Source organism: Podarcis raffonei, chromosome 7 (assembly GCF_027172205.1).
Source record: "Podarcis raffonei isolate rPodRaf1 chromosome 7, rPodRaf1.pri, whole genome shotgun sequence".
NCBI classification, from domain to species: Eukaryota; Metazoa; Chordata; class Lepidosauria; order Squamata; family Lacertidae; genus Podarcis; species Podarcis raffonei.
In genome coordinates, this window is record NC_070608.1 from 32,052,221 (window position 1) to 32,079,182 (window position 26,962).

The 26,962-nt window shown below is 41.0% G+C and overlaps 1 protein-coding gene across 1 annotated transcript in view; it reads right to left on the reverse strand.

The window, feature by feature from the left end:
* The window catches only part of CRISPLD1 (cysteine rich secretory protein LCCL domain containing 1), a 29,399-nt gene extending 9,751 nt beyond the window's left edge, over nt 1-19,648 (reverse strand). Inside the window, exons 1-9 of the mRNA XM_053395826.1 lie at nt 19,176-19,648; nt 17,225-17,547; nt 6,629-6,747; nt 6,355-6,487; nt 5,580-5,695; nt 1,909-2,009; nt 382-534; nt 227-287; nt 57-123 (exon numbers count right to left, since the gene is read on the reverse strand). Coding sequence (XP_053251801.1) covers nt 57-123; nt 227-287; nt 382-534; nt 1,909-2,009; nt 5,580-5,695; nt 6,355-6,487; nt 6,629-6,747; nt 17,225-17,482 — 1,008 coding nt within the window. The 5' untranslated portion in view covers nt 17,483-17,547; nt 19,176-19,648. The remainder of the gene's footprint in view (nt 1-56; nt 124-226; nt 288-381; nt 535-1,908; nt 2,010-5,579; nt 5,696-6,354; nt 6,488-6,628; nt 6,748-17,224; nt 17,548-19,175) is intronic.
* Nucleotides 19,649-26,962: the final 7,314 nt, after the last annotated feature.

The window sequence follows — 26,962 nt, forward strand, 5'->3', positions numbered from 1 at the left end:
AATAAAAAAATGTAATCAAATGGTGCTACAGTGAGTGTTAATTATAATATTTTTACCATGTCATAATGTACACTTCCAACTACTTTGGCACTGCTGTCCAAACAGCCAGCAGGACATTCATACCTAGGGGAGAAAACAGTTTGATCTGAGAATAATGGCAAAAACAATCAAATTTAAAAATGCATGTAATCCCATGGATTCTGGATAAACTGGAAGGATGCCCTACCTATTACAAGTTGTTCCTTTGCACTGGTCCCTTAGCCGTACTTCACAGGAAACAATTTGAGCTGGGGGAGAAAGTGGCCATTATTATTTCAGTGTCCCACAGTGTTAGAAAAATCCAACAAAAAAATGAAACAGATAAATATGAAATTGACTTACACATTTGCAGTTTGCTTATGACTTCATTTCTGTCACCATCATCAGATGCTGCATGTGACCTTAATCGATTTTGTGATGAATCCTGAACATGTGACTGCTGCCGTTCAATCTCATTGGTTTCCATCTCTGGAGAGTAACGTCTTTCTGAACCTTCTGTTATAGCAAAGAAATGGAACAAATGCCATTTTTTAAACAACAGTCAATTCCTGTGAATCAGAAATGGAATAGCAAGTATGTCTTGTAACTAGCCACAAGGAAGCCAAAGCAATCCGATGGAGGTCTACTTGGAAGTAAGTCCCACTGTATGGTGCTTGTGTGCATACAAATGCAGCTTAGTACTTAGAACCTCCAAGCCCTGGTGGGAGTAAATATCTCTCACTACAATTAATGGGACTTGAAAATGTTTGATACTGGCTGGCTTGTGATAATTGTTTTTACTATCATGTCACTAAGTGAAGGTTACAGACAAAAGTAAATGTATTAGGATTATCCTCTTCAGTCTGGAGATAATGAAGGTGACTGGAGAGACAGCCTCACAGGTATAGGCTTTTTCTCAATACATGTGGTTCATTATAATAGAGAGCCAGTTTATACTAGTGAGGGGTAGAGAGCCTATGGCCCTTTAGATGTTGTTGGACTCCAACTTCCAATGACCCCAGCCAAAGGCCAGGTATGATGGGAATTGTTGTCCAAATACATTTGGAGGGCTATAGCTTCCCCATGCCTGCTCTATGGACTCAGGAAGCTTGCAAAGGCAACGTTTCAGATTACACAGAGAAAACTCTATTCAAGTACAGTTCTACACAGGGAAGTTTTTTACTCATATTCTAAAAAATGCATGTTGGTCAGCACTCCAATTACAGTGGTACCTTGGTTTACAACCATAATCTGTTCCGGAAGTCCGTTTGTAAACCAAAACAGGTTGTAACCCAAGGCGCACTTTCGCCAATGGGGCCTCCAAAAATAATTTGTTTGTAATAAAAAAAATGAGTTGTAATCCAAAAAAAGGTTGCAAACTGAAACACACACTTCTGGGTTTGACGTGTTTGTAATCCAAAAGGTATGCAAACCAAGATGTATGCAAACCAAGGTACCATTGTATGCTACATTTTATCCCCAGATAGAAAGTGTTAAAATGCCTTCTGTTGTGTTCAGAAGGTTCTGAATTAGGATAACTTTAGGCTGCAATCCAATGCTTGCTGACTTGAAAGTAAGCCCAGTAGGATTCACTTCTGAATAGACATATATAGGATTGCAGTGTTAATGAATTCATTGCATGATTTTTGGTCTTTCTTAGAAGATGGAATGATATAGGTGTCGATTTGCAAAAGCTTTTTGGTACAAATTGTTAAAGCCAAATATTCATTATGTTTTTCTTACCATCAAAGTCACTTCATGTGGAGTAAAAAATACGAATAAGCCTTTGACCAACACATAGAATTCCCATGGAATCAAATGATCCCTTCCCTTTCCCTTGGATACCAAGAAAAGTGGCAGCAGATACAATTTAATTTGCTGAATACACACCTTTATAACAAAGATTTTCTCTACAGCCTCCTCCAAAACTAGGTGGACATGCAGAACATGGGCGACCATGCTTGTATGGCGCATGCCCCCACCAATTACCCCTAGGGGAGAAATGCTATTTAGTGAAATATATTCATGATAAATATTTTGTTTTGCACAGTTTAAAAGGTCTATCACTGACCTAATAAGGACACAGGCACTTGTGACTGTGAATCTTCTTCTCACCCAACTGGGGTGGTTGGTTCACCTGGACTGCTTTTTAGGGGGCACAAGTCATACCTCCTAGATGGTGCTGTAAGAGTGGCACAGCTATTGCTATGGCGACATGCCATGAATGGTAGATTTGCTTCCAAAGCATTACCCTAAATGGCCTAGGGGCAGGGAGGGCAGAGACATGTATTCTCAGACCTTAATAAGCTTTTGATATAGTATTTTATTGAGCTACAGGCACAATTAATGCATTTGGTAAGTAGGACAACGTGATCTATAGCTGCAACATATATAGCTAATCCCCAGAAACATGCTCAGAAGATTATCCTTCCTGCTGGTAGTGCCAAAGGTACAGAAGAAATTGCTTCATTTCACAAATGAGGGCTGAGATTGATAAGTGGCCAAACTGAGGGGCATTTTTATTTTTCCTAATGAGAAAAGAAGAGAGGGTACATTAGGGTACATACTCTTTGTATGTGTTTTATGCAGGCTTCCTGCCCAGAAAGCTATGTGGGTACAGCGTTGTGTGGGATCTTTTTCCTTCTCTTTGTGTGTGCTGTGTTCTGAAATGCTGATCATGAGCCACACAAGGGAGACTCAAACCTTTGCTTGGAAGGATCATTGGTGACGCACAATAGTGGTGTTGATTCTGCCTATGCGAGTGCCAATGGCCCTTGTGGAAAGGGAGCATTGGGGTATAATTTTCCATGTTGTGCAGCAACTCAGGGGAGAGTGCTATGGGTCCGCTCCTGGGATCTGAATTCATTGGCTCCCTCCAAGTCTGTCATGCAGGCGCCTGTCTGGCACAGCTCCTCATTAGCATATTTCGGTGGTGTTTCCATGTGTCTGGGAGGGAGAAGTGGTGTTTGCTATTTTTCTCCTTATGGGAACTTTATGGTTGTCCCTCCACTCCTTTGGGTACAGTACGTGACTATCATTCTGCCAGCACAGTAGCGCCATATCTCCCTCCCCTCCCAAACCAAAAAAAAATGGAGTATAGGTCTGCTCTGCCCATGCTGTTCCAAAGCCAAGGAAGAATGTAGCCGAGTGCAGCCTTATTTAACACCATGCAAAATTACCATAATGCAGGTGAACTGCTGCCAATCAAATCCCCTCTAATCATCTGTTGTAAAATGAGCAGATTGTGTATATAAATGGAGCTGGCAGATTTTCGAGAATGCTTGGAATGTTGTAATTTTGGACTAAAACAGATTTAGGTTAGAGCTTGCAAAATTCAAAACGTGTTACCACTGCACTGGGTCAAAGCTCCACTAGAAACAATGCAACACATTACAGAAACTCAAAACAGAAAATTCAGTCTGATTTTTCTCTGTTACCTAATAGATTAAATGTTTCTTTTGTCTGTGGACAGACAATGGGTGACTTACAGGGAACTTCTGGGTTGTACGGGGGGGGGGGACCCAAACTGAAATCAACGGAATACTTAAGAAGCCAAGTTACAGATTGGTTGCAATATCACCAGGTATATGACATGTTTAAATTAGATAGAAAGAATGTATTTCTGGACCAAAGCTCAAAATTTGAAAAAGAACTCTTACAAAATAAGGATAAACTTCTGTCTAAAATGCATAATTTTTTATAAGAATGGGAAACAAAAGACGAGCAAGGTAAAGCTCCAATGACACACTGGGCAATACATATAGGACACAATATAGATCTTAACCTCTGGGAGAAGCTTTGGAAAAGCGACCTGGAATTTACTGAATGTTATTCATTGAAATTGGGTGGCGCTGTGGGTTAAACCACAGAGCCTAGGACTTGCTGATCAGAAGGTCGGCGGTTCGAATCCCTGTGACGGGGTGAGCTCCCGTTGCTCTATCCCAGCTCCTGCTAACCTAGCAGTTCAAAAGCACGTCAAAGTGCAAGTAGATAAATAGGTACCACTCCAGTGGGAAGGTAAACGGTGTTTCCGTGCGCTGCTCTGGTTCGCCAGAAGCGGCTTAGTCATGCTGGCCACATGACCCGGAAGCTGTACGCCGGCTCCCTCGGCCAATAAAGCGAGATGAGCGCTACAGCCCCAGAGTCAGTCACGACTGGACCTAACAGTCAGGGGTCCCTTTACCTTTACCTTTATTCATTGAAAGAGAATTATTTGAAAATGCTTGTTAGCAGGGCCCTGTTAGAGGGGTTTATGCTGGGAGTCACTGACCGTGAGTGCTCGGTGTATGGTCAAACTCCCAGAACTGGAAGGGGGCAGCTGCGTAAACACATGTTTTGCAGTGTCCCCCATAATTCCTGTCTGTCCCTTCTTAGCCTCAGACCACAACTGGGGGCTGGGATGGATACATGCCCAATGCCTAAGCCAAAGTTTCCTACATCTGAAATTTAATAAAGTTGTGACCTAATTTTAATCCCATAACTATGCTGTGTTGTGTCTTATTTATCCAGGCCTGGCTCCTGGGGATGAGGGGTCTGCGACTGGGCATGCAAAAGGTTATTTATGTATGCAACAACTGCAGCCTGTGTTTTGTTAGCCCCAAACTGGAAAGTGAACGAGCTCCCAACTAAAGAGAATTGGCAACTTAAGTTGATAGAATATGCAGAACTTGCACATTTAACATAGAGAATAAGAGAGCAAGAAGAACATACATTTTAAAAAGAGTGGAAAACATTTATTGAAAATAACTGTATACAGCTGAAAATGCTGGCAGCACTAAGATAAATTCAACAGAGTAAATAATTTTTGATGGATGTAAAAGTGGAAAACTGATGTGAATGGTTATAGCAAAATATGCAGGAATGTGTGATACATAAAATGAACCATGGAAGGAGAAGAAGGGAAGTCATTGGATATTTTAAAGTTTGTAAAATGTTTATTTTGAAATGTAAAATTGAAAGCTTAATTTAAAAAGTTCCTTTGTCCTTTCGAAATAAACACAGGTGTCAAGGTTTAATTATGTGTAACAGGCACATTTTCTGGGACCAGCTTCCATGCGGCTGGGGTAATTTTAATGACCCAACCACATGGAGAGTGGCTGATATATTTATAAATGTAACAGACCCCCCCCCCCACGCTAAAAGAAAAGAAACCTTAGAGATTGGGAATATGGAACAGAAATATGATGGTGGGGAGAGCGGGGTGTTAAATTGTCACAAACCCATGTGTACCTTATGAGATTAAAAAGCAGCTTGTGTGGGGAAATAATAAAGCAGACTCACCTCCGTCATTTCTGTAGTCCAGGAATGACTACTAATCTTTGGTCCTGCAGATGTTAGATTATAACACCCATCATTCCTAACCATTTGGCCTTTGGCTGGGGCAAATCTGGGGCTGAACATCTGGTCCAAGAACATCTGGTGGGCCACGGGTTCCAACCCTCCCAAAGTAACCCTCCCAATAGCTTTTCTGTTTTTTAAAAAATGGCACTGGGGTTCTTTTATACCTATCTCTGTGTACCAATGTACCATAGCTAACTTCTTAATCTGTCATATATACTTACTTGGGAGAATAATTGCACACCAGGTAAATGGCTTTTGGCCATATCTGTCCCCAGACATTCATGTTATGGCACAAATTAACTGCACATCCTATTCTGCTACTTGTGGCCCATACCACCTATTGGACAAAATGAAAGAAATACAGTTAAATGCCTGACTCAAATCAAAACAAATGAATATTATAATATTATCCAGAAAACTTTTTTTAAAAAAATACAAGCAGTACTGCAGTCATAGAAAGAGAAGAAAAATTAATATAGTTAAAGCTTAATGCACTGAATAGTCGAGGAAAGTATATATACTGCAGATCTCTTGCTAGCATGAGTGGATTCTGACGGGATTCCACTTATTTACATCATCTGTTGATCTCAATAAAATAAAACAGTTATGGTCTTTGAACATGCATAAAAATGCATTTATTTTGCTCTTAAAAGCAAGCAGAATGGATATATTATCTATCTATCTATCTATCATCTATAAAATCAGTTGTATTAAGTGTCACTTTAAACAAAACTTGCTTAAAATGAATTCTGAATGTTTCATTACTAAATTCTATACTTGTCTCTTTAAACTGAATTCATGACACACTGGGCCGGTTCACATGTCAAGGTAAACCACAGTTAATGGCTTACCATGAATAGGCCAATTTTGCCTGCTTTGCCCAAATGTGAGTGGAAGAAAAGAAACACAATCCCTGGCTTAGTGTTATATCCAAAGCAAAAACTTCTCAAATTGATTACATCACTGTTGATATTGGGAAGAATAATGCATACCCACCTGTGTATAATGGGTACATACAGGACCAGAACATCTATAAGGGCAATAAGGGTTGCATTCTTGAGGATAAGGATAGCTGAAGTCTCTCACTTCATCATACCATGCTTGGACATGAAATGTTAGAGGTCTATATCTACAAAAAGGGAACCAGCAAAACTCAAAAATAATTCAAACAGCCGATGCACTTATCAACAGAGACAATGTTTATATGACATTTTTTAAGAAGAACCTTTTTTTTACACTGAAATCATTTGTAAAATATAATTATTTATACCTTCCCCAGTGTGCTCCCAAGTTCTGCCCAATGGATGGAAGAAGACTTGCAGGACCATGTTCCCAAAGACATGTCTCAGCCCAGGATTGTGCTGATCTCTCCAGCTCTACATCCCATGTCTATATTTGAGGAGGTGGGGAGAGAAGGAAAAATGCAATTGTTTGAAAGTGTTTTAAGCTTATGAAAAGGGACATTTTGTGATGCACATGAACAAACAACCTATGACGCCACTTATCCCAGTGAAATAGGACTTTATTTGGCAATACTCATGGCATAAGTCTTTGTTTGACTGATTGGTTCGAATCATGCCCCCTTCGCCTGACCTTGCTAAACAAGACAATGTTCATTCTTTTCATTTATTGCCCCCTATGCCTCCCCCTCTGCTTTGTACTTACTTTGGTTTTCTACAAATCCGTTCCAATGACTGATTTTTTATTACTCAAGTTGCACAATCTAGAACATTATATGTCATAAATAGCAAAAAAAAAAAAGAGTCATTGGTCGTATTTATCCTACAAAGAAGTAGGAAACAAGCAAGACTTTGCAGTGAAAGGTTCGTTCTTGTAATCAAGGCCTAAACTGAGACACCTGAATGGAAAGCCACAAGATATCCTTCATACATTTTTCCAGATATGTCTTGGATCCCCTGAAGATTCGATATTTTCACAATAATCTGTGTTTGGACTCATGAATTGGTTGCCAGATTCCAAATTGCAAGGAGGTTAGTTTACTTATATCATAAAGATTATTTCAACTATCAAGCATCTAAATTGTAATACCACATTTGTTGTCATTAGCTTTCCCCCCCTTTGCTAACCTGAGAAGCAGATTGAACTGGAATTAGTGGTATCACCAAAATTCATAATTAGTCAGTCCATATGTCAAATCGAATCTGTTCATAATTCCCATCTGTATAATGACACTGACTTTGACCCAGTGAAATGATAAGGTTTTTTGTAATTTAAACTAGTGATTTTTACAAATTCAAGAAATTTGATGCTTCAACAAATTGTACAATGCTGTTCTAAAGCAGAGATTCTGAATCTGTGAACCTCCAGATACTGCTGGACTCCAACTCCCTTCTGTTCCAGCAAGCACAATTCATTATCAGGAGTGATGGGAGTTGTAGTCTATCAACATCTGATGAGCTACAGATCCCCCTTCACTGTTCTACATACTTTTTTTGGAGATGTTTCTACTTTGGTAATAATTAATAGTATCCTATAGCAACCACCTGGCAGAAAGCCCCATTGGACTTAATGGGGCAGACTTCTGAGTGGACATAAATAGAGAACCCCACTGGTAATCTTCCTATAGTATATTCCAGCAAGTAAGGCAATGCTTGTGATCAAGTGGGATTTTTAGCGGGAATCCATTTTCTGCAGTGAATAATGAAGTACAACTGTCCAAAGCACTGCAAAAGCTACCTTTGATGAAGCATTTCATTTCTTGTGTTCACTCATGACAGATGAACACATACATCCTTAGAAGAAGAGTTTGAAGAGTTTGGATTTCATATCCCGCTTTATCACTACCCGAAGGAGTCTCAAAGCGGCTAACATTCTCCTTTCCCTTCCTCCCCCACAACAAACACTCTGTGAAGTGAGTGGGGCTGAGAGACTTCAGAGAAGTGTGACTAGCCCAAGGTCACCCAGCAGCTGCATGTGGAGGAGCGGAGACGCGAACCCGGTTCCCCAGATTACGAGACTACCGCTCTTAACCACTACACCACACTGGCTCTGTTGAGGAACTGTTGAGGGTGGATCGATTATTCAAAGTCATCCTGAAAGGTTTATACTTTTTAAAATAATTAGAATAATATTCTGTTTTCTACATTGCCTATATGGCAAAATATCCACCTTACTTTTGTATGTTTAAATGCAGGCAAAATATTTTCATTAACTACATTACTGTAGTTGAAACGTATGCATTGCATGTGAGCTTGGTGCAAATAAGGTATTTGTTCACTGAGTACTGATCCATGCACAGTTGCTCAGTGCATTTCCACTAGCTAACTCCTCAATTAATGTTGAGGTGGACACAAATGTTTTGGGACTGTATTCTCTATAAAAGGAAGGAAATACAGACCTCTTAATTTTGAAGTTAAATACCACTTAACATTAACCATACAATTAAATAGCACCTAAAATAATATGGAATGGGAATCTTTATCTCTACACAAGATATGACCTGGGTCGTTGTTGATGTAGAAATAATCACAGTTACAAAGTTAAATTTAATTTGTAATCCATTTACAGTAATTAAATTATTCCAATGTAGCAAGGAAAGATTGAACTAGCTGCAAAACAATATTCTGAAATGCACAGGTTTCTAATATATCAGTGATGTTCTCCATTATAGCCTAATTTCAGACAAATATCCAAGCAATTATATTAGTATGATTGTACAATAACTAATAGTTATCAGTAGATACTTCCATACTAAACCCTCACTAAACCATCAGTAGATGTTTCCATACTAAACCCTCAAGCACTGTTCAGTTTGCTAAAGTTCACATGTGGAAATACAACCAGCTTAATGTTTGTGAATTTTCACAAAAATCAGTATGACACAAAGTTGCACAGAGATTTGAATATGTACATCAGATTTGAATATGAATTAAAATGTGAAAAAGGGATATCTCCAGCTGCCTCAGGACCAATCCCCAAAACAGATGTCTCACCCTGAGAAACATGCAACTATCTTATAAAATAATCTTCAAACAATTTACTAGAAATGTCACTGATTTTGGTTTCATAATTGTACTCGGAAATGCTTCTACAAGCAACTTCTAATCAATATCCTGAGTCTCAGACAAAGGCTTGGTGTGCACATTGCATTAAACCATAATTTAAAATAAACTATGGTTAAATGTGAACAAGCAGCATGCTAATAATGCACACTGCTCAAAAGTTCCCATTACACTCCGCCCTCACTTCACAGACAGACCAGTTAAAATGTGGCTTTTTGTATCATCAGAATCCAAGCTCAGTGCTTCTTTTGCTAAAATGAACCCTGATGTACCACAAGCCCAGCTCACATGGCATGGCAAGCTTGTGTCATCTGTAGCATAGCAGTAGTATAAGTGGAGAAAGAGCAACCCAGAAACATTTGAGCAATGAGCTGTGCATTTGCATGATTTAACCATAGTTTATTTTAATCCATGCTTTAATGTGAAATCTGAACTGGGCCAGAGAATCACAGAATCTTTTGGAGTGGCATACAGAACACAAAGAAAACCTTTCCAAAGCAATATGTGAAAACCTGTAAAGTAAATTAAAAAGAGCTAAGATTCAGACTTGGTAAAGACAGTAATGCATACAGTTGGCACCAACAAAAGTAAACATTTACTGTGGCATGATAGAAAGCCTCAATGCAGTATTCATTCTAAATATAAGGAATAGACTCGTAAAGTAAATATCAGTGTACAGTATGGTGCTTTTTACTTTTAAAATAAAACCCACTATATTCTTTAAGCCAAATCACAATGAATAAGTGAAAGAAGGATACAAAAACTGGATAGGAAGTATCATAGCAAAGCAGCACATTTTAATTAGATGCCCAGATCCAGCTAAAGAGATGTGGGTAGAGAAGCAGGCCTCCATGAATATCTCTTGCTGAACCTGGAGTCATGGGCTTAAATTTTGTGTGCATTTGCTAGAAAAGATATATACAGACATGAGTACATATCACTGACATACAGGGGCATTCTCACTTTATTTAAAAACAACAATGTGAAGCTTCCTTATTCAAAAATATATTACCTGAACTTCTCATACAATGCTGCAAACTAAATGCCAATAGTTGGGCTCTTTTTTAAAACAATATTCAAAGCTCCTGGTTCCACTAGCTGAAGTTGTCTCCATCCATCTTGCATGGATTCCTCCATTCTCATCAGTTCCCCCCATGTTACATATGGCATAGGACTGGGCAGGGAAGTCAGCCTTCACCAGCACCATCCTAGGCACTTAATTCTGAACACAAAGTACTAATTACCACTTTGAGTAAATTACACACGATCCAAAACATATCTGCATTATACTGATGGATGTGTGTATACTCTGAAGTAAAAAAAAAGGACCCAAAAAGAAGTTGAAAGCTGCATGAATTACCGTATACAAATTATGGAACTATGCCCACTTTGGACTATTTTGTGTAATTTATGCCACTAAAATCATGGGGAGGGGGGCAAGAACTATGAAGGGCACTGAAACTCCACCCCTCCAGCAATCTCACCAAGCATGGCATGGTTCACACACTTTCAAGTCTAATTTTATAATGGCCAGAACACAATCTCAGTGCCATCAGTTTAAAAATTTCACTTTAATTAACCTCTGACTGAAGTTCCATAGAGGTGAAACATTGATTTGATATGGTATACATGCATCAGGTGATTGTGCTAAGCTATGTATGTGTGTGTGCATTTGATTTGATCTTTTATTTTGGTTAGTGTACTGATTACATGTACTTAAAGCCTGCAGCCCTCAATACTGCTAAAATGAATTTCACAGAAAAGAAATGCACAAAATGAAAGATAAATAAAAGAATGCTTCTGTGTTTTAAAATTGTTGTTGTCACTTTGATAAACTTTACATCAAGACTATACATCCTTGGGTATCTCAGCATTGATTTACCTACATGCCCTCTTGACCACTTTCACAAGGCAGAATCTACTGATGAAAAGTTCCAGATAAGAATAAGAGGATAAGTTGACATTGCTCAGCCCTTTGATGCCATGTCAATAGCCTCTGGGTGAAGGCATGGAATCTGGAGCACTTTCGCCAAGCTTTGAAGTAAAGCAGGAAAGTGGAAAGCTAGAGAGGAAGCATTTTCACTTTGAAAATTCTAGCTAGGTTCTTGGTTAAGTGCTCTACTTATGAAAACCAACCACTTAAAACACCCCACAGGCCATAGTACTCTGTTCTTGAAAATGGGAATTGTGTTCATTAGTTGTCTCTGAAACTACTGATTTTATGTTAGCTGCTCTGGCTGAACAGCAGGGTACTGATGCTGTAAATAAAAAATGAAATGAAATAAATATATAGAGAAAAGAAAAGAAAGCAGAAAAATATGAAAAGTGTTTTAAATAAGTAGGAAGGCATATTGGAAACCTTTTTTTCCAGTTCAATCCTATGCAAGCCTACTAAGAAGTACCGGTAAGTATAGGATTACTAAAACTGCAATCCTATATCAGTTTGCCTGGCAGTAAATCCAAATCAATAGGACTTACGGTACTTCTAAGTATACTCCTGTAATACTGTATTGTTAACCTTAGAACAGGCCTTTTTTTGGTTTTCCCCCCTTCGACTCCTCTCAGCTATAAACCTTCATTATATCTGACAAGTAATGTAAATATGTATAGAAAGATGAAGCATCACTAAGTAAATAAATAGTGCTAGAACCAACTTCTCTTGCCTACTCAGTAGCTTTTGTCACTAACACATCACCAAAAAAAAGGAAATACGTCAGCAAAAAAGAGGGTGAAAGGACCCAAATTTGCATAAAAGGTGACCATGCTAATTTATAATTACTATAATATTTACTAATTACTCCCTACTGAAACATGTGAGGCCACATCAGCATTCTCCTGAACTGAACTTGTGACTGTCTTGGGCTGGATCTAGACACATCAAAGAAGCAATTCAGTTAAACGTGTTGTAAACGTCATACAGAGAAATTCCATTGGCGAAAGATGGGACTCCGCAGCTCCATCTGGTGTCACAGTGCTATAACACATATAAAGCGTTTTATCTTTACAAATGTTGCTGAGTCCTTGGACTGGACAAGTCTTTCAAACAGATTACTGTCTTTGACACCCCTTCAAATGGAAGACTCGTGGGACACTTGACCACCCTACTTATCTCCAATGACCTCTTGCTTTCTCCAGCTCTCCTTCTTCTTTCACTTTTCCTTGCCTCTTTTCTCTCTAGCCACATGTTCATCTGTTTCTTTTCCTTAACCCCTGTGGCTTCCCCACATTCTTCCCTTTCCTCCTTATTTCTGCTAGTCTCACAGCTGATCCTACCTACTTTCTTCATGCTTGATCTTTGTTACTTTCTTGTCTTCTTCCATGTTTCTTCAATGCCTTCTTCTGTCAGTTACCTGTCTCATCCTTCTCTGAGGTCCTTTTCATGCCTTCTCTGCTGCATTTTATAAGATTCACCTTAAGCCCCTGACGCCTTTCCCTTTCAACCCTTTCCAGCTACAGGACTTCATTTTCAAATAATGAAAATATGAACAAAACTACAACCATAAAGATGGGTTGCAGCCTGTGTGTAGCATGTTGCAGTAGGTACAGGATAGTCTCAACCACTCTACTAGATGCTAATATGTTGACTCCATGTTTCTACTTGACCTTTTACTTCCTTACTGCAATAAAATATCAACTGAAGTCAAAAGTGTACTAACTGTTCTGTTTTTTTAATTTTTTGATTCAGTTACTTCACCACTACCTTTTTAAGGAAATAACTTGATGCTACAGTTGTTTCTCTTCCTTCATCCTAGAGAAAACCAGATCACTATGAAATTTGTAAAAACCATGCGTTATTGTTACCTTCCAGTAAACATTGTGCAAAACACTGTGCTCTGTAGCACATGGTCAGGAGCCAGGGAATTCTTAGTTGCATCAAGAAAGCAATGGCACTTATGTTGAACAGAACTGAGAACAAGTAGAATTGTGGCACTCTAATAAACTGGGGATCTTGTGGGGACTGTAATTAGTCTACTTATTCTATTTATCCTTTGGAAAGTACATCCACTTTCTGCAAATTAAGAGATACATGAAAGGAGCAAGCTTAGAGAAAAAGCTCATAAATTCAGCACTGCCATATTGTCACATTTTAACAAGTTGCAGTTCCACCCATATCCCTGGCAACACTGTAGCTAGAAAGGCTCTATCTGAATCAAATTAAAGTTTGTTGCTTACAGAACTTATTACTTGTGTTGCATAAAACAATGGCACTGCGATCCTGTTTACAAATGTAATGCTGGTGAGTTACAATGTTATAAGTGATTGTGTAAATTTCAGTGTTCAGTAATAATTTTCTCATTCATTCAAAAATAAATAAATGCAGGTGCAGAAGTGTACCTTCATTTAACCCTGAAGGGGCTAAATCCTTTGTGAATGTTCCAAGTGAGGGCACACAAATCATTCATGGGTGCTCATGAATTGTTCCCACCTCTGCTGCCTCCTTCTTCTCCTGTCCCATCTTACCTGGGGCAGAAGAAAAAGTGGCAGCTCCAGCTCCCTGACAAAGCATGCTTTCTTGCTATCACCTTTTGTAAGAAGAAATTGTCACGGGGGATGCTGGGAGGTGGCACCCCTTATTTTGCCTCAAATACATTCAAATGACTCTTTGCAAAGTAAGAGAAGAAGGTGACAACTGCTGAAGTGAACACTCAATGTGCAAATTAAGGGGGACCTATTGATTGCTGCTCAATCTACAACTCATTGCAAGTGATCAGACAAGGGGAGTTCACTTTTACAAGTTCCCCTTTTCTGCTACTTGTGTCATCTCTACCTTTGGCTGCATAATAGAACCCCAACCAAATATTAGCAAATATGACTGATCATACTGCTTGAATAACAGAGTACTTCCAAGTGTTAGCTTCTTCAATGAAGGTAGTCCCAACAAAGAAGCAAATTATTGTAATTATTTATTAAATTTTTATACTGCCCTTCAATCTGAGGATCACAGGGCGGTTTACAACATCAGGAAGTACTTTATGGAAGAGACATTGTTTCGCACAACAACTGCTGTTCCCTATGCTGTCTAATATTATATTTTGAGTAGCAACAATCAGCATGACTTATGGCACTTTCAGCATCTATATCAAGAGTACACAGCAAACCAGCATTTCAGTATTCAAGTCACATGCACTGAAGAAAACAGACATTGTCTGGAAGCTCTCTGTCTTTCCTCTGTTTATTTGGTGTGGTAATGGTAACAAATATATATTAACAATACATTAAACTTGACTATAAAAAAGCAATAACAGTTTCTGAAACTGAAACATAATGTTAAGTCATTCACCACAAAGCATGTGCATGCCCTTAAAATGTGAATGCCTAAAACATGTAACGTGCCTTTCAAATTGTTTCATAGGCTGATATACAGTATATGCCCACTAAAAAAAACCCCTGCATGATAGCACTTGGTGCCTGATCTATGGATTTTTAGCTGAATGTCTCAATCTGCATTCTATTACAGAGACTCAGAAGAGCCCTGACTACACACAATCAGCCACCTCTTCCTCTTTCTCAACTCAATCCAAGCCAATCATATTTAAGCTGGCATGGAAATTAAAGAAAGATGCTCTACTGGAAATTCAATCCCAGGCATGCCCAGTTAAGAAGTATCAGGTAGCAGATGATATGAGAGACCTCTGCCCAAGACCCTGGAGAGTTTTCCTCTGGCAGTCAGAGTAGACAACAGTGGGCTACACCAAGGCAATTTCTTTTTTTCCCATTCAGCCAAACCACACACTTTCCCAGAGCAGCATGAGGTTAGGAGAGAAGGAAACCACTTCCGTGCCACTCTAGTAACATGCGACTCTTCCAAACGTCAATGATATGAAAATTGTAACAGCCACCCTCATGCCTTAGCTTGGCAGCAGGGGAGCTCATCGTGCCAACTGTTCTCACCACTATCAATATCACAGCAGTATCATAGCCTAGATAATTCAGCTAATGTGAATTAAAACAAAAACAAAAAAAACGCACACCTTGAACCCTGAGGTTTTTGATAACTACTGCCTGGTCACAGATTCTCCCTTCCTAGGCTTGAGAGGGTAGTGACAGGCAAGCTTCAGGAATACTTGAAAGAAATTGATTATCTAGACCCATTTCAACACAGGTTTATCCTGGTCTTAAATCACACTTGGTCACCTTGGTAGTTATTCTTTACCAGGAGATGGGACAGTACAACTTTGTTACTCTTGCTGGACCTCTCAGTGACTTTGAATACCCTTGGCCATGTTATCCTCCTGGACCTACTCTGTGAGATGGGAGTTGAGGCACAGTGTAGTAGTTTGAACCCTATCTGAGGAACTGGTATTTTAAAAGCATTGGATGACTGCACCTCAGCCCCCTGACCCTTGTGTTTTGGGTGCCACTGGGGATTGTCCTGTTCCCAATGTTATTTATCATCTGAAGCCATTGAGAGTGGTCATTAAAAGGTTTGAAGCACAATATGCTGATGACACTCAGCTTTATTTCTCTGTTACATTTGAATCAGATGAGGCCATGTAGGTACTGAAACAGAATCAAGATGCAGTAAAAGGTTGGATGAAGGCCAATAAACTGAAACAGAATCCTGGCAAGAGGGAAGTTGTTCAGCAATGTGCCACTTCTGGATGAAATTGTACCGCCCCCCTAAAGGAACAGGTATTCAGTTGGGGAGTAATTCATCTTTGTTCTTGGAAGCCCAAGTGGCTATGTTGGCTAGCAGCACTTTCCACCAAGGTGAATGAGGGTTACTGGCAGCCAGTAAGCTAGCAGGCCAAGTTCCGGACTGTTTTAACATAGAGCTCTCAAGAACTTGGAACCAGGATACCTCTCTCCCTACTGCCTTGCCTGAGCTTTGAACTCAGCTTTGGAGGCCCTCTTGGTTGTGTCCCTATCTCAGTTAATGGCAACCTGTGGGAGGGCCTTCTCTTTGGCAGTTCCCTTCCTATGGAATAGCCTCTCCTTGGAGCTCTGATGATACCTTGATGCTTCCTTAAAGCACACCTATGCACCCAAACCTTTTCACCAGAAAATTAATGGTGCTCTTGGGTTACCACTTACATAATGGTTTCACCAGTTCCATAAACTGAGTTGGGTGGAATAGGAAACTACAACTTCCATGTATCCTAACAGTATGTCTTTTGGTATGATTGGGAGAATCAGGTTTTGTTCCTGTCTCCAGCCACCCTGTGGAAAAATAAGTGTTCATGTTGGTAGAATGGTTTTTAAAGCTTTCACAGAAAAATTAACCTTCTTATAAAAGACCTGGGGAAAACATGTCCATTGCTAGGGGCTACAGTACAACAGAAGTAAGCCCCATTGAAAATAGTAGTACTTCCTTCTGAGGGGAAAGCCATTCTGAAAAGTAAATGGCTGCAAACCCTTGCTTTCCCAGATGGCTGCAAAGTGATCTTAGGTATGGCGCACATGGCTCCCACAGCAATTTTCAGGAACTGTCCAACATTATGTGTGTCAGCCAAAATTAAGCAGTTCAAGGTCCCCGTTATTTCAATGGTAGAGTTATACTATACTTATAGACTTCCTGCTATAAGTCTTCTCCACTCAGTTCAATATGACTTAAAACGGTTGGGTTATGCCCTTAGTTTAAGACATTCCTTTAAAATAACTTAAATAGTTTTAAAAATTAGAGTTGATGAAGCCTCTCAATCTTTCTGGAACAACGTGTTGGGTCTACAAAAAAACCAACCCTACTTCATTAATATCATAACATCACAAACAAACAGTTAAACAGGAAGCAAGTTTTGAAAAACATACAAATGCCAAGTAGTTAATATTTCTATGTTGTTCAGTGATGCAAACTATTACATTATTTCTTTCATTCTGCAAAACCAGCAGCAATGCATCCTTACCATATATTCCATATTGGAAGCTTGTGGATACACCTGACCCCGTAATTTATTATGAAGATCCAAGATACTTTGCATATCACTGTCAGTGATAGCTCTTTTTCCTCTTTGCTTGGCGATCCACCATTCACCATCCTCATCCATGTATTTTTCTAGCATCTCCTCAAATAGTGTTGCATTGGGGAGTACCATAGCAGAAACTGCTTGAGCTATGAATAGCAAGGCAGTTACTCTGAAGCAGTCTTCCACTACACTCTTCATGATGAATGATTAAAAAAACTCCTCTGGGTTAACTCCAAGATAAAGGCTTCTTCCACGTTGACTTGCTGCAAAAGCAAAAGAGAGTGAGGTTATTCTGAAGCTAAGGTACAGTTAGGAATTAATTGGTGAACAACAAAAGTGAAACTGTGTTTTAAAGAGGAGGGTTCTAGTGTGGTAGCTAGGGGACTGTCTAAGAAGCCAACTAATGCAGACACCCAACAATTATACTGTATGTATGAGATGATAATTTATCTTCATTCTTATGAACTGAAGGATGCTGTACAAATCTATCTGAAGGCACAGTTGCAAGCCTGCATGAAAGAAACATATTCTCTCCATGAAAGCACAGGCAGTCATAGAATTAACAGATTAATTCTGCCCTCATAAGCTCATCTAAAAATATTTTTGTAACTTCAAGATGCATGATGAGCCTAAAATAAACGTAAGAAGATATCCAAGAGATCATGTAGAAAGCTAGCTTTCTGAGTCTGATTTAAAAAAAAAATTAAAGGCACAATCTAGCCAAATGTCCTAAATTCACTTATTTGGGATGAAACCCCAGTAAATACTGAAGTACTTGCTTGTGAATAAATGTGCATAGGGCTGTGCTGCATATCTCATTGATTCTCACTGAAATCCATGTGCTTAACTCTCTCACCAAAATGTAAAAGTACCTACTTAATGTTGGCTCAATCATGCCACAAGTCTGGTGAAAAGGCTTTGCCACACATTTTAAAAATCTTTTCAACGGCCAGCATAACAACAAATTATAATAAGGTTTTCAAAATCTATAAACTGCAGCCTAAGTTCACTCTACCTTACAATTAATAGTCACCTTGGAGTATTGCTGACACTCTTAAAAATGATTCTAGTAGATGTCCTGAACAGAGAGGGTAGTTCTCACAGAAATGAATGGAGCGCACATCATTTAATTTATATCAACACAGGATTGCTTAGCTTGGAAAGGGGCCACAACCATATAAACGTTTCAGCATCCCCTGCATTCAAAGCTGTGAACCAAATGATCGGGGGCGGGGGAGGTGGGCAAGAAACAGAGCGCGTTTATTATTGAAGAAAATGTCAGTGCCGGCTGTAATTTGCTACCTCCCACCTATCATCATATGGCCATCTTAAACAGTGTGGGGTTTTGCCCATTAGGAACCATTCAGACCGGCCCCCTGGTCTTCCTGAGTTTCTATCACATGAAGGGAGGTGGGGGGGGTGGAGAGAGCGCTTTATCTCAGAAACTTTTAAAAAGAAAACTTTAGTTGCCCTTATACTAAACAATCACAGCTCGGAATCCTGCAAGACGCCACGTTTGGTCTTCATCCTTGAGATGTTCAACGGTCCATGAGCTTTGCACGCCGCCCCCCCCCCCAAAAAAAGTTCCCTTTGCCCCGTCCGTGCTTGTTTCCCGAGTGCCAAGCAGCCCCGCGCGCTACTCGATCGCCTGCCTGCCTGCCTGCCTGCCTGCCTGCGAGCGTGACTTTTCCGCTGGCTACCTTGATCTCTATCGAGGAGGGCGGGAGTGAGGAGGCACTGAGAGAGAGGGGAGAGAGAGAGAGGCAGAAGCGTTGCCGGCTCGTTCCTTCACGTCTCCCCCCGTTGCGCTTCGGCAGAACTGCAGTTCATTTCCCGGCAGGGATGCCGAGAGAGCGCGCGGCAGTTCGCCGGAGTGAAGCAAAGCTCTTACCTCGGGCCTCTCTGGGGTCTCGCTTGTGCATACGCGGCTCAGGGGAGAGCCGAGCGCGCCTTCTCCCCTCAGCTCCTATCCCACCGAGGAGGTGAAAGGCGGGTTCCGGGCCTGTGAGAAGCCAGCAGGCGCCTGCTGCAAACTTTGGCTCGTCCAAGTTTCTCGCCCCCTCCTTTTTTCTTATCCCCTCAGCGCGGCCACTTCTCCCGCGCTCTGGCTACGTGGGGGCCTCCCGCCTTTTCCCCCCTCAGCGGCACGGAATGAGCACGGTCTCCCGCCTCCGAGTGGCAGCCGCTGGTGAGCCCGAGGAGCTGAGGCGCTGCTCTGTTTCGCCTCCTTGGCCACCGGCAGCCCTTTATCCCGAGCTCGGAAGGCGCCCACACCCACCAGGACGCGCCCGCCCTGCTCCTTCACCGCGCCCGCCCGCCCGCCGGCCAGAGCCACCTCCGGCCTGACCCCGTTTTGGGTGACTGGATGCCGCAGCAGCCCACGTCAGGGGCTCCGGTGAGACGCTAAGCGTGATGTCACTCAAAGACCTGCTCGAGGGCGGGTCAGTGGACAATTAGCCGAGCTCGTGTGGGAAAGGGGCGGGGCGCGGAGTTGCCGGGCTGGCCTGAAAGTGGTCCAGGGATTTCCAGGATAGGGAGGCCTGTCCTGCTCTTCAAGAGAAGCCACTGGGACCTTCTGCCATGGAGATGCAGTGAGGGGGAAGCCTTCAGGAAGAGGTAGAATTGTAGCAAAGGTAAAGGGACCCCTGACCATTAGGTCCAGTCGTGACCGACTCTGGGGTTGCGGTGCTCATCTCGCTTTATTGGCCGAGGGAGCCGGCGTACAGCTTCTGGGTCATGGGGCCAGGATGACTAAGCCACTTCTGGCGAACCAGAGCAGCACACGGAAACGCCGTTTACCTTCCCGCCTGAGCGGTACCTATTTATCTACTTGCACTTTCAAACTGCTAGGTTGGCAGGAGCAGGGACTGAACAACGGGAGCTCACCCCATCGTGGGGATTCGAACCGCCAACCTTCTGATCGGCAAGTCCTAGGCTCTGTGGTTTAACCCACAGCGCCACCCGCATCCCACCTAGATGAACTCAAAAGGTTAAAAAGTGTGCTCAGCTCCAGCCGTGCAAGGCAGAGACAGTTTTGCACCTGAAACATGGGAGCCAACTCCTGGGGGGCAAGGTGCCTTTGCCTCTCCTATAAAATATTCGAGGGGGCTGAGCCCCCGCCCCCCCCAGTTGATGTGTCACATAGTTGATTCAAATAGTGAGTGTGCCATGTTTTGTGATGGATTATGTAGGGTGGGGCTTACCTGCCCCTGCCCCCCCCCCAATATTTTATTCAAGTTGACACCCCTGGCCTGAAATAAATAAACTGATCACCCTCTGGAAGGAGTGGAGATCCACCCAGAAATAAAGGCAGGAAATCCTTGTTGGTAGTCAGGACCAACATGCCACCATCTAGCCCGCGTGGTTCACACCTTGGTGCTGATTAGGCCACAGAGAAGAGGCAGCCAGGTGTGACACAGGTAACATTTGATGTATGTTTATATCACGTCACACCACTTTGAGGTAAGCTGGTGCCACTGAGCGTGTTTTGGTTGTGACATAGGAAGCCAGGTTGATGCCAATGAAAACTCCCATTGCTAATCATCCCTGCACTTGAATACAAAAGAAATATTTCAGTGGTATACTAGAGAAATAAGAAGGGGACGACAGAGGACGAGATGGTTGGATAGTGTTCTCGAAACTACGAACATGAGTTTGACCAAGTTGCGGGAGGCAGTGGAAGACAGGAGTGCCTGGCGTGCTCTGGTCCGTGGGGTCACGAAGAGTCGGACATGACTAAATGACTAAACAACAAGAGAAACAACAGTGGTAGAGTGTAGCATCATATCAGCTGAGGTCATTTCTTTTACCATCTTGAGATACTCAGTGGCACTTTGCCATATCATATAAATCAGAGTCTAGCAATAACTAGGATAACCTGGTCATGAGTAACCTTATTCTCATTTGGTAAGTTTATTGTGCTAACCAAAGGCCATGACAATCACATTATAATATACCTAATACAAACATAATAACAACATAACAAACATCAACAATATAAAAGAAAAACAGAAGTGCCATCAGCAAACTCAACTTCTGATTAAGCCTCAGAATCTCCAGAACAACTTCCATCAATATTATCTAGTTCACTGTTTCTAATCTTTTTTTGCTACAGTAACCTGTAGCCAAAAATGTTGTGTTTGTGTTTCAGTGATGTCTGCTTGGGCTGACATGCAACCTTGCATACTCCTACACCATCAGAATTTAAATGAAAAAGATTATTTCACTTTACTCTGGTCTGATCCAGCCAGGCTCTTCTTATGATCTGATATACTGATTTTGTATCTGCTCTTAAAAATTTATTGCAGTTTTTATGTTCAGGAAAATATAACAGAAACGATAGATCTTAAGATGATTACAATTTCAGTTTGGGCCGTTAAATTATCAGAAAGTAAATAAGCACTTAAACTTTATGACTGTGCTCTGACTGCATTTGTTTGATTTGTGGGAACATAACATTTTTGCAACCTTGACAAATGTGGGTTTGACCGAGGCTAGAATCAGTCTCCATACAGACATTAGATTCAAAGTGAATTACTTACATGGAAGGTAGATAAGAATTTACTTTGCATTAGATTATCTCTAACTAGTAAGTTTGCAGCTGATCTTATTAAGAACACACACACACACACACACACACACACACACAGACAGTTTATTTATTGGGTAAAACTCTTATCCTGACAGATATTAAAATGCTTCCCCCCCAAAAAAAACCCCCACTTACATGTATTGCTTAAGACTTTAGGTTGCTTAAGACTTTAAAGTAAAAACCTTCTTGTGAATTTCAGGTGACAAAGAAGAGGGAGTTGTTATTGTATGGATTTACATGTTATGCTTAGGACCACTTCACAGATCACAACAAAATGGGGCCTACTGTCTACACTGCAGGTTAGCTGCACCATGAAGAATATTCGAAGAGCATTCATATGAAAGTCTTTCATAAATACATGCTACAAGTCTGTGGTTTCCATGAATATGTTTACTATAAATTTGTGGGCACACACATATTCTTAAAACTAATGGGGAGGACCTGTGGCCCTCTAGATGATTCTGGGCATCATCCCTGACTATTGGCCAAGCTGGCTCTGGTTGAGGCGAGTTATAGTCCAACAACATCTGGAGGGCCATTGGCTTTCCATCTCTCCACATTACAAAAATAGACTGAGTGGAAATGTGACAACCCATCCTTGATGATAAGAAGCAATGGTGATCAGTCCAAAGCCCAAATACTGAGACCTTCTGACAAACACTTGACTGTAGATGTAGATGGACTGGATGAGCTCACAACCACTTCTTCAGAGGATTCGGTTTTGCCGCCAGAATGATTTTGTTTTTTCCTAAGCTATTCTCAGCCGATTTCTTTTTCCCTACTGGTGGCAATGGTGGCCTAAGAGAATAACATGAAATATAGCATTGTGGGTAACCAGCACATTTTTCTGCAATCGTGGTTTAGCATAATTATATGACTGGGAAGGACCACACTGCTGTCACACTCTTTCACAAATGAATTCCAGGGGGATTTTGTAAGTGAGGATGTTCAGATAGAAAGGGCAGATGCCCTTCATTGCTCTGTGGTTCTACAGAAGGACGATTAATCAGACCACTTTCCTGCTTCATCAGCTTACATCATATAGATGAACTGCAATCAGAAAAAAATGTCCTAGCCAAACTGGTGACAAGAATGCAGTAAGACCTTGTGGTGAACTGATGCTGACAATCTGCCTAGCCTTCTGTAAGGCAACCAATAATAGCCCGTGTCACTTAACATTGTAAGAAGACACTATTTTATACAGGTCTCAAGACTTCTCTCACAGATTATGGATTTGTTCTTTCACTTACCCATGCAAGGACAGCACACTTCACTCACTAGCAACTTCAGAAAAGGGCAACCAAAATTATAAAGTGGGTGGAGGAAAACTTGCAGCATTGGGGACTTTTTCATTTGGAGTAAAGGTGAGTTATATGTGACATGATAGGCATTTATAAAATTATGCATGACATGGAGAAAATGGACAGAAAAAAAGTTTTTCTCCGTCCTCCATAACACTCAAATTCATGGACATCCAATGAAGCTGAATCTCAGAAGATTTTTATTTTATTTATAAAAATATTTATATCCTGATGTATCATTAAAAAATACATCACAGCGGTTTACATTAACGTAAAAAAACTTAAAACCAAACAATAACACAATAAAAGGGGGGCAAGTTAAAAGCAAAACAAAATTAAAAATAAGTACTTCTTCATACAACACATAGTAAAATAATGGAATTCACCATTGTTCACAGACTAGGGGAATTGGAGTCCAACAATATCTGGATGGCCACAGGTTCCTCATCCCTGAAGGATTCATGTGAGCATGGAGGGACAAAGCAGGATCTTGATGGCAAGCTCTGCCTCCAATCAATGTATCTTAAGTAAATTGTGTGAACAGACTATGTGCATGCAAACTCTGTGTGTGCAGACTGTGCACTATTGCAGCCCCTGTATCTTAAGATCCACACAGTCTTAAGTGCATAAATGCACACAATCTGGATGTGTGTAGGTCAGAGTCAGGGCACACTTCCTCACCAGTTCCTTGACCTATAAACACTCAATTGGCTTTTGTGTGTGGCGATGGGGACTGTTAACTATTGGTGCTAGCCCAAGACATTTCACTACCTGAATAGGAGCCCAAATGTTCCCTTCCACACACATAATTTCTATGGTCAATATTTTTTTAAGTCTTGCTGCATCCTTAAGGCATCATTTCCAACCATCATATAGCCCATCCCTTTGAACCGGGTTGCACCCCGCTGCATAGTGGATCAGGCCCATTGCCCATTTCCAACATCCAAGAAGACTGTGCTATGGTTGTACTAAGGTATTGCAGAAGGAGGCAGCAGCTTATGGATCCCACTTGGACACCTCTAGGAGAGAAGGCAGCCTATTAGTAGCACACCTTATGAGTAGCACAGTTCTTTTCCAATAATTTAGGAAACCCTCAATGCATTGAATAGTTTGAAAGTCTGGGGCAACAAAATCTCAGATAAGGATCCTTGGCAACCAGGAAAACAGGCCATTACTCCTCCATCTGGAATCTTGTATTCATAGAACTGCCCTCTTTCAAGCAGCCATGGCTTCTTCAAGGCAATGTACCTCATGGCCCTATTAGGACAGTGGGGTAGGCTTAGAACAAGACCTAATGCAAGCAATCTTTCCGAGCTAGGAGAAAGTAATACACAAGCACCCCCACATCTCCTTCTGTGCTACAAGGAATAGGATGTTCCACCCCAAATATTTTTCCATGTATGTTGCAGCCTCTTTTCCATACTCATAAAGAAAGGCAGGGAAGGATTTTTGCTCCATTGATTGGCATGGATTTTTTTTGGGGGGGGGATAGTATAATCAGGAACCCTTGCCCCCAAGGAGACTGTGTTCCCATTCAAGGATTTCATGCACCCAGTGCCTAGAACTCTGGCACCCAAGGCATCTTACCATACTGGCTATTGGATTCAACATCTATTGCCCAGCTCCTTGCCTATTTGCTAGCATGCTATTCACATTCCTTTTGGATGTCCCTCAAAGTCTCATTTAAATCCTCACAACCAGCAGATTGCATTTAACAAAATGATGGGAAATGCCATGTGAATATTGCTCAATTTCAGTAATTGTATGCAGTTCTGAATAAAAAATTGCAATGACCAGTGAGCCAAAAATGCAAGCATATATTATGTATGATCATTAGTAGCTCCTTAGTATTGCCCAGCAGCAGTTTGGCTAGACTTGTTAAGTTTTTATTAATATTTTAAAGTTTATGGAAAAAATATTTTAATTATTGAGTTGGATTATATAAAGATTAAAGCACTGTTTCCAGCTATACTCAAGGAGCACTCAGAAGAGACCTCATGAAAATCAGATTTCTCCCGTAAATCCCATAAGATGGATTCAATTTCCATTTTAATTAATAGCTTATTTGCTAGTCATTTGCAATTCAGCTTACGGGCAAGAGTGCTAACCTGGCTAAACAGTGTTTCCTTGTACTGGGTAAATTGCTTTATAATGTTAGGCCAGGTTCCCCCCTCCATTTCTGACTTTTTATGGGTTCTCTGAAGAATCATTATGTGAATAATAAGACAAGTATTGAGTTACAAGAAGCATTGGCAGAGCAAACGTATCTACTTTGCAGGGCACCTTATCTGTACTTGTGATATGGTGGGCTGGGGAATTGATGGTCTTATGGTAAGAAGTATATTTCCTTTTCGCCTTTTCCATTGCTTGGGACATAATTGAGCAAAAATTAGTCATGAGTAATTGTCCACTGAAAGCAGCGGAACAGGCCCATCTACATCCCATTGCTTTCAGTAGGACCATGTCATAGCTAACATTTTGCAGATGATGACAGCACAATAACCTCCACAACATATATAAGCTATGGTTGTCTATGCAGGGCCTAGTGGAATACATGCAAATCAATTCCGGGCCAAACATACCATTTTATATACTGCACCATGTTACCAGGCTTGCCTATGTTTCTATTTACACATACAAGTGAACACATATATGTGTATTCACAGAAGCATGGTTTTCAGTCAGTGCACTGTATAACTGTATTACTTGGAATTCATCAATGCCAATATACAGTTGGGGGAATTAGCAAGAACAAATAAATTTCAAGCAGATGCAGATTAAATGCAGATCATTGCAGATAAAGGGTGGATTTCAACATCACAGTATTATCATTCTATCAGCCAAGAGGTTTTGCTTGCCAGACTCATCATATTTGAGTCGGTCATGCACTAAGATACTGGCAGTAGCAATGACTGGGGTTTGGACAATACATGTGTAGAAAGACATTTAGAAAATGGAAAGGAAGGATATGGTTCCCTGAGTTTCACAGTAGCCTGGGAGTGCAGAGTATACCTAGACTTTAGCAAAGCCTAAGCATGAGTTCCTTTAGTGGCTGGTCTGCTCTAGCTCAGAGTGAGAGCTTGCAAGGTTTTAAGCATGGATTTTTAAAATTCCCTGTTCAGAAATGGGACAGACTGAACTTTAATGGTTGCAACCACCTTTAGTCCTGGGGCATACACAGGGTTGCAGCTGAACCAGGCTTCTCAGTAATGCACCACATTACCCAATAGTGGATCATATGTTAAATTGGCATAATTTACGCAAACATCATGCTCAGGAGAATGTGGTCAGTTAATAAAATACAATGCATTAAAAATGACATGGCACAATCCAGGGAAAATTAAAGGTGCACTTTATCCCATCGAAATCTGAAGGATTCAACACTGCTTAACTCTGGCCATCATGTGCCCACTGTTTGCAGATAATCAAAGATGCTGTTCCAATCCACTAGTTTAAGTGCCTTGTTCAAAGGTAATGATGAAATCCTAAATGAAGCCACCAGAGGTGTAGAACACAAGTCCTGCACAGGCATTCTAGTCACCCATGCGCTTAGAATCAATGGTGGGAGAGGAGGAAAGAGCATGCTAACTCTCCTTCCCCCAACACTGTTCTTCTCACCCTCCATGAGCTGGACACAAACACTTGCAGCTCCGTGAACAATTTAGAACTCAAAATTGTATAGGGAGCCTGCCTGACTAGAAAGAGCTCTGTGCTTCTGAAAATTCTGCTTCCATATCCTTGAGGGCTATGGGGACAGTGGCAGAGAACAAAGCCAGCATGCTCATC